Source organism: Asparagus officinalis, chromosome 4, assembly GCF_001876935.1.
Source record: "Asparagus officinalis chromosome 4, Aspof.V1, whole genome shotgun sequence".
Taxonomy (NCBI): domain Eukaryota; kingdom Viridiplantae; phylum Streptophyta; class Magnoliopsida; order Asparagales; family Asparagaceae; genus Asparagus; species Asparagus officinalis.
Window position 1 is genome coordinate 879,708 of NC_033797.1, and position 9,106 is coordinate 888,813.

At 46.8% G+C, this 9,106-nt stretch overlaps 1 protein-coding gene across 1 annotated transcript; it reads left to right on the plus strand.

The window, feature by feature from the left end:
* LOC109836177 lies at window positions 4,147-5,595 on the plus strand. Its single transcript, XM_020404055.1, has one exon. It carries the CDS (start codon window positions 4,147-4,149, stop codon window positions 5,593-5,595), a length of 1,449 nt encoding a protein of 482 aa, XP_020259644.1.

Here is a 9,106-nt window from a genome sequence, read left to right on the forward strand (position 1 = left end):
TTAATAACAACCTGCCACAATGTTGAATATGTGGTCTTTTGTCCTTTTTACGGTCAAAGACTAACCGGCCATGTGTGTTAGACATAGGCTTTGGGATTTTTTGGCAAACCCCCAGCCATCAACGGGTTTGACGTGCCTTTACCGATTACCGTTTGAATCGGGCTAGCATGTGAATTATTAAAACCCGTTTCACATGTAACGTTGTGCTAAGAGAATTGCTTCTCTTAGACTTAATGCTATGATTTTGAATACATAGACTTTGCCATTTATTACGGGAATATGGTATCCGGCAACGTGTATTAGGCGTTGACTCATCCCTACTTAGGATTCGGGATTAAAGTCCCCAGAATTATACTCTAGTGTCTTTTCAATCGGTGAAAGACTAAACCGGCAACACGTGTTAGGCGTAGGCTTATCTCTATTTAGGAGTTGAGATAAAATTCCCCGTGCACAAAGTGCACGGATTGGAAGTTGGGAATTGTGTCTTTTCTCAGGGTAAAGACGGACTGGAAAATGGAAGAGGAAGAATTTTATATTCTATCTCCCGGCACTGAAGAGGAAGAATTTTATATTCTATCTCCAGTTGGAAAGGAAACTCAAGGTGGGATCTCCACCCCCAGAATCCAGAAAGATGAAACTAAGAGTGGGATCTCCACTCCGAGAATCGGAAAGATTCAAACGACCCTAACATTTATAAAATTGGTTGTTTGATCCAAAAAAAGTTCCTCATTTATTGAAGAGAAAGTCCAATTTCGACCCTAACTTTTATAGGTTTGGTGGAAAAAGGAACAAAGGCAGACTTTCGTTTATCGAAACGGGATGACTCGGTCTTAGTCCTAACTATCTGTAGGTTTGACTAAGTGAGATTGGGAACAATCCTAACTTTTATAGGTTTGATTGCTTAATTTTTGAAAGTGGACCTCTCGTTCATGGAAGGAATCGAGAGGGGACTTTGGTTGTGGCCCTAACTATAGGAAGGTTTGACCAGGTAGACAGTGAGAGTGGGAGTACAAATCATAGTGGGGGTTTAGTGTTTATCACCTTGTTCGTAATTATCGGGTTATCCCTAAGAAAATTACATATAGCGTTCTTCTGGGAACTTCCCATTACATGAATCATCCACCCCCAGCTTCTTTCTTGGAACTGGGTCTGACTTTGTACTCCGTTACATGACCGGGTTATCCTTAAGAATATTAGCGTAACATTCTCCAGGAACTTCCCATTAACAGTAGGAAACAGTTTAGACTCATATACCTATTGGAGTATCAGGGAGCAGTTAACCTCATATACCGATTGGAGGATTGAGAAGCAGTTTATACTCGTATACTCTTCGGAGTATTGAGAAGCAGTTTATACTCGTATACTCTTTGGAGTACTGAGAAGCAGTTTATACACGTATACTCTTCGGAGTGTTGTTGTTCTTTTTTGGCTTATCCTAGCGTTATGACGCCGGCTTCAACCAAGGTTTGGATGTTATTTTTAAAGTAAAGCAAGCCTTGGTGGGATGAAGGATCCTCCTGTGGTACGCGCAGTACTTCGGATCTGTAGTATTATCAGCTTCCTCCTGATTTGTGATGGGCGGCAACTTGATCTTGTTATTTTCAAGAAGGGTCTCGAAGATGGCTGGAACATCTTCGTCCTTGAATGAGTACTCTTTTTGGAGCCTCGACACGAGACTCGAATTCAGAGGGTTAACCATCGGTTGGTTTCTTTCGACCTTCCTCCTTCTGATTAAGCGTTCAGCCTGTTCTCCTCGCACCTTCAACTCTTTCCAGGTATTGAGCGGCTCTACTCCCATAACGTCCAAGATGTTAATGGACAAGTTGTTATGACAGGTCTGCAAGACGAATTCCTCCGTGACGGGATCCTTGCAGTTCATTGCCTGATTGCGGAAGCGTTTGATGAAGGTATCCACCGACTCTCCGTCTTTTTGTTTCTCATCGAAGAGTGTCCTGATCGACACTTCGGCGTTATCATCGAAGAAATGAGCGAGGAACATGCTTTCCAGATACTCCCAGCTGTTGAGGCTTCCGAGCTTGAGGCGGCGGTACCAATCGAAGGCTGGCCCGCGAAGGGTGCCAACAAATGACCGGACCATCAGAGGCTCGTTGCCAGAGATCACTCCCAAATGGGACTTGAAATAGATCAGGTGCTGAGTGGGGGAACCCTTCCCGTCGAACGGCGTGAAGTTGAGCAGGTGGAACTTCGTCGGATACGGGATCGATTCCCATTCTTTTGGGTAAGGACACGGAATCCCGGTCTTCTTCACCCCCCAGTACTGTTGTCCTTAGTGGGACCACCCCCAGTGTTATTATCTTTGGCGGAACCACCCCCAGAGTTGTTATCTGAAGGGGGTGCATTTGAACTACACCCAGTATTTTTGGGAGGTGCGTCGGCCATGATGATTTCGTCCACTTCTGGATCGTTGTCAACTGCGGCGTTCTGGGTGCGACGGTTGGATTCAACTAGCTGATTCGACAAAGCTCGGATTTGTTGGTCGTGCATTTGTCTCATCTCCTGCATAGCCATTTCCATTTCGATTTTGAACGTTTCTTTCTGCTTGGCTAGAGCATCCTCAATGATTTTGGTTATTTGCTCGGTGTTGATCATGAACACTTCCCGAGCTTCGCCTATGCTAGACGTTGTATCGTCAGAGGCGATTGCGGAATAAGAATCCGAGAGTTCGTCATCGGAATGGATTCCTTCATGGACACCCTGGTAATCATTATGTCCAACGGCTTCTGTAACAACCGTAATTTTTCGATACATATTTAAATAATTTTGCTAGTATTTAAAATATTTTATTATATTTTATTAATATTTTTCCTAATTTCTGGAATTTTCTGAGTTTTCAAAATAAATAAATAATAACCTAATTTCTGGAATTTTCTGAGTTTTCAAAATAAATAAATAATAATATATATAGTCTTGTATTTATTAATTCTGCTAAATATTAATTTATGGTTTAATGATTTTTTTTATATATATAATCATTTGATGGCTAATATTATTAGTGACCTTGTTATTATTAATGTAAACCTGAGCTTAGTACATTAGTACATATGTAAATATATAAATATTTAGTTGTTAACTATTTATTAATATTATTATATGGTTAATTATTATTATAATGATTATTTTTAAATATTATGAATAAATAAATAAATAAATATTTCGTAATCTTTTCCCTCCCTAATTTTCTCTCATTTGAATTCTTTCCATAGCCCCTCCCTAATCAATTACCTAATCACTCACAATCAATTCCATAATATTTCATTTTAACACATTCCATTTTCACCCACTTGATTTTCTCTCCCGTAATTTCTCTCTCTCTCCCACACTTTCCTTTTTCTCTCTCCCTCTCACAATTCGACAGCTCAACCCTCCTTATTATTTTAATTCCCTGCTCTCTCTCCATTTATTCTCTTCACCCCAAAGAAAACCCTTCTCTGATCTCAGGCCGCCTTGAGCCACCACCGGTCCTCCTCCCTCCGATCTCGTCCTCACTGCCCTCGTCGATGTGAGTTGTTAATCAGTCCGAATTGGTAGTTGTGTTCAAGTTAGTAGATAGAATTCTAGTTAGAATAGAATACTAGTTAGTAGATAGTTCTCTAGTTATTGGATAAGATTAGAGTTGTAATCTTAATCCTATATATATGTAAACCATATTGATGAGTTTAATTAGAACGTGAATAAAGAAATCACAAAAGAAAAAAAAGTTTCCTGCTCCAATATTTTGTTGCTGCTCCTTCTCTGTTCGGGTTCAACATCAGAAACAGAGATTAAAAAAAACTTCCTGCAGTAAAGTCCCGTGTGTGTTTTTGGTGTTCGGTTTCTTCAAAAAAAAATCAGACAGGAAGCTTTGTTTTCAGGTTTGTATAAAAGACTTACAGGTTGTGTACTTGGGCCGATCCTATTTCAAAGCCAACAAGTGGTATCAGAGCCGGTGTATGCCTAAGTATCAACCAAGATCTGAAGAGATGACGAGTTCGGAGAAGATGACGACCAAGGTGGGTTCGTTCACTCTTCAATACCCGACGCTATGCTTCGTGGGCAATCAAGATGAAAGTCTACATGAAGGCTCAAGACGTGTAGGATGCCATTGAGCCTGCGGCAGGTGCGTCCGTGGAACACAGGAAGGATCAGATGGCGTTGGCGGCCATCTACCAGGGGATTCCTGAAGAGACTTTGATGGTGATCGCAGAGAAGCAAACGGCAAAAGAGGCATGGGAGATGCTGAAAACAATGCACCTAGGAGCGGATCGTGTGAGGAACACGAAGGTGCAGACCTTGAAGTCCGAGTTAGAACTTCTCCGGATGAAGGAGAATGACAACGTCGACAATTTTTCGACGAAGTTGACAGGAGTCGTCAACAAGATCCGGGCTTTAGGCGGCGAGATGGAGGAGAACTACGTCGTCAGAAAGCTACTTCGGGCGGTACCGGAGAGATTCCTTACTATCGTCTCCACGATTGAACAGTTCGGGGACATCGACGACATGACACTCGAGGAGGCGATCGGGCGTCTCAAAGCCCACGAGGAGAGGGCACGTGTTTTCCGAAACAACGGCGACGATCACCTATTGTTGACACATGCGGAGTGGCAAGAAAGGGGCAAGAAAAGCAACGGAAACACTTTCTCCACACAGGCGAGTAGTGACGGCAATGGACGAGGCCGTGCACGCGGAGCAGGACGTGGACGAGGCCGCGGCCAGGCAGGCCGTGGTGGCCAGTTCGGCCGAGGCAGAGGCCAAGGAGGCCGCGGAGGGGAGCACGGCGGCCAGGCAGGCCGAGGCGGCTTCGGCGGCAGAGGAGGACGTCCAGGAGGTGGTTTCGGCCATGGAGGTGCAGCTCGCCAGGAGGGGGAGAGTAGCACAAGCGGTGGTCGAGACAAATCCAACATCAAATGCTTCAATTGCGGAGTATACGGGCACTTTCAGTCGGAGTGTCACAAGCAACGCCACAACCATGAACAGGAGGCTCATCTTACCCGTGCATATGACGAGGAGCCAACCTTGATGATGATAGTTTTAGAGGAATCATCAACTGCCATTCTACTCAATGAAGAGAAGGTGGTGCCAAACTTACTCACAGCGGGGGAGGCACAAGTTGCCAACGACGTTTGGTACCTTGACAACGGAGCTAGCAATCACATGACCGGCCACCGAGACAAGTTCAAGGAGCTCGACGAGAACATCAAGGGAACCGTCAAGTTTGGTGATGGATCCGCGGTAGAGATCAAGGGGAAAGGCTCTATCCTCTTTCAGTGCAACAACGGCGATCAAAGGCTACTACCTGAGGTATATTATATTCCAAGTTTGAAATCTAACATTATTAGCCTTGGTCAAATGACTGAAGATGGGAGTAAGGTTGTTATTGCTGACGAGTTCCTGAGGGTGTTTGATAGGAACGGTGCTCTCTTGATGAGGGTGACACGTTCAACTAACCGATTGTACAGGATAGAGTTAAAGACTTGCAAGCCGGCGTGTTTGATGGCGAACATTAACGATCCAGCTTGGTTGTGGCACGCTCGCCTTGGGCATGTCAATTTTTACGCCCTCAAGATGATGACTGATATCCACACTTGCTGGGAATAACTACTTCCTTCTTATCGTTGATGATTTCAGCCGATGGATGTGGGTATACATGTTGAAGGCCAAGAGTCAAGCTTGTGAAACCTTCAAGAAGTTCAAAACAGAGGTTGAGAACGCATGTGACCACAAGGTGAAGACATTGAGGACGGATCGTGGTGGTGAATTCGTGTCAAAGGAGTTCACAAAGTTGTGTGAAGACTACGGCATCAAGCGTCATCTCACTGCACCGTACACCCCGCAACAAAACGGTGTAGTGGAGAGGCGTAACCGCACGGTGATGGACATGGCAAGAAGCCTACTTAAGAGCATGCATATGCCTGGAACTATGTGGGGTGAAGCGGTGAGGCACGCGGTGTACATCCTCAACCGACTACCAACCAAGGCGTTGTACGATCACACACCCTACGAAGCTTGGTTTGGTAAGAAACCCCACCTAGAACACTTGAGAGTTTTTGGATGTATGGCGCATGTAAAGATTGCAGGTCCTTCGCACAAGAAACTCGACGACCGGAGCACGCCAATGGTGTATATTGGGGTAGAGGAAGGAAGCAAAGCGCATCGCCTCTACGACCCTCAACATAGCAAAATACGTGTCAGCAGGGATGTCGTGTTCGAGGAAGGAAAAGAATGGCAATGGAGCGCAGATGGAGACGTAGAACCACTCAGCTGGGTAGAGTTCGCAGCGGAAGGGGACTCAACAGCGGGCGGCACAGCAGCCGGCGCAGCAGCCGGTGCATCTCCTGCAGTCCAAACTGGACAGCAGGCAGTTCGGTTTTCTGGACAGCAGAACGAACAGCTCCTGCAGGAGCTGCTGCTGCTGGCACTGCTGCAGGCCAAACACCCGCAAATGTTGGCACTGTTGCAGGCCGAACCAGGGGTAGTTTGCTCGCTGGTCCAGAAACTGCTGCGGAGGCAGCGAACCCCACTGTTTTGGACGCGTTCGGACCCCCTGAAGCTGCAGTTATGACTCCTGTACGCTATCGATCTCTTGCGGACATCTATGCGGAGACGGAGGTGATCGATCTTCCTGCAGAGGAATTGTTCCTGATTTCTGAAGAAATTGCGAACTATCTCGAGGCCGCATCAGATCAAGAATGGCGGATAGCTATGGAGAAGGAAATGGAGGCCATCGAGAAGAACAAGACTTGGGTACTCACGGAGTTACCGCGGGGTTCCAAACCCATTGGTCTCAAATGGGTGTACAAGCTGAAGAAGGACAATGAAGGCAACATTCTCAAGCACAAAGCAAGACTTGTAGCAAAAGGGTACGTCCAGCAGCAAGGCGTGGACTTCGATGAGGTGTTTGCACCTGTGGCGAGGCTTGATACCATCAGAATAATCCTCGCTATATCAGCACAGAACGGGTGGGAGGTGCACCATTTGGATGTGAAGTCGACATTCCTAAATGGTGATCTCCAGGAAGAAGTGTATGTGGTTCAACCTGAAGGGTTCGTTGTGAAGAATCAAGAGCACAAGGTCTACAAGCTTTCAAAGGCACTCTACGGTCTACGCCAAGCACCTCGAGCATGGAACACACGCCTCAACAAGTGCATGAAGGGCATCGGATTTGCAAGATGCACTCAGGAGCAGGCGGTATACATAAGGAGTAACAGAGGGGATACACTCATTGTTGGCGTGTACGTGGACGACTTGATCGTTACGGGCTTGAGGGCGGATGAGATAAAGTTTTTCAAGCAACAAATGATGAAGGAGTTCGAGATGAGTGACCTTGGATTGCTTTCCTATTATCTTGGCATCGAGGTGGATCAGCGAGATGATTGTATTGCACTAAGGCAGGCAGCCTATGCGAAGAAAGTTTTGGGTCAATTCGGCATGATGGATTGCAACCCGACACAATATCCTATGGAAACAAAGCTAAAGCTTGGAAAGGATTCTGAAGGAACACTGGTGGACATGACAGAGTATAGATGCATCATCGGATGTTTGAGGTATCTAACTCACACCCGACCCGATATCACATATGCCGTGGGGATTGTGAGTAGGTACATGGAGCACCCTACAGTTTTGCATCGACAGGTTGTCAAGCATATTTTGAGGTACGTGAAGGGTACTATGTCCTACGGATTGGTGTACAAACGAGGTCGAGGCAATGAAGAGTTGGTGGGATTCACTGACAGTGATCTTGCGGGAGATGTTGATGACAGGCGCAGCACAGGCGGCATGGCATTTTATCTAGGTGACAGTTTGGTCACTTGGACATCACAGAAGCAGAAGACGGTGGCATTATCATCCTGCGAGGCAGAATTTATGGCGGCAACTGCAGCAGCGTGCCAAGGCTTGTGGTTGAGGAGCTTGATTAGCGAATTGATTGGGTGTGAGCCCAAGCCGGTTACACTTTATGTCGACAACAAGTCCGCGATTGCCTTGATGAAAAATCCAGTTTTCCATGGAAGAAGCAAGCATATCGACACACGTTTTCACTTCATTCGTGAGTGTGTTGAGCGAGGACAGATTAAAGTGGAGTTCGTGAGCACGAGCGAGCAGCGAGCGGATATTCTCACGAAGGCACTAGCAAGGGTGAAGTTCATCGAGATGCGAGAACTGCTAGGAGTAAGGGACTTGGAATCTCGTCCAGATTAAGGGGGAGAATGTGAGTTGTTAATCAGTCCGGATTGGTAGTTTGAATCCTAGTTAGTAGATAGAATTCTAGTTAGAATAGAATACTAGTTAGTAGATATTCCTAGTTATCTGGATATTAGGTTGTAAGTCGTAATCCTATTATATGTTACAACCTATGTGATGAGTTTAAATCTAGAACTTTGAATAAGAAATCACAAAAGAAAAAAAGTTCTGCTCCAATATTTTGTTGCTTGCTCCTTTTCTCCTGTTCGGGTTCAACATCAGAAACGAGATTTAAAAAAACTTCCCTGCCATAAGTTCCCTGTTGTTTTTGGTGGTTCGGTTTTCGCTTCAAAAAAAAAATCAGACAGCGAAAGCTTTGTTTTCGGTTTGTATAAAAAAGACTTACAGGTTGATGTTTACTGGACCGATCTATTTCAAAGCACAGTCGCCTCTCCAGCCCGTCGACCGCTGCCGCCTCCGTGTCCCCAATGTCCCGCCCGCAGCTCGTCAGCCCTAGAGCTCGCCGGTGCACCAGCCAGGCGCCATCGGCCTCGCCTCCCGCGCTCAGCCAGCACGCCGAGATCACCGAGCCGACCCAAACAGGCCAGTCTCTCCGCGCCTCTCTTGACGCCCCAGGCCACTTGACCCCGACGCACGCGCCGCCCTCGCCCGGCCTTAGCGCCGGCCTTTGCATCCCTGACGCAGCCTCGCGCGCCCTCATCGTCTCCTCACGCCTCCCACCGAGCGTGCGAGTCCTAGCCCGACAACTCTCTCAGCCCATCTCCTCCCTGCCACCCCCGCTCCTCCTCCCCACGCCGTCGAGCGCCGCCGTCCACCACGCCTGCACCATCTCCTCTCCCTTCAACCTCCAACCCGCAGTCTCCGCCTGAAGCCGTCGTCGTCGCCGGCGAACTCCAGCGCCGCCCCCACT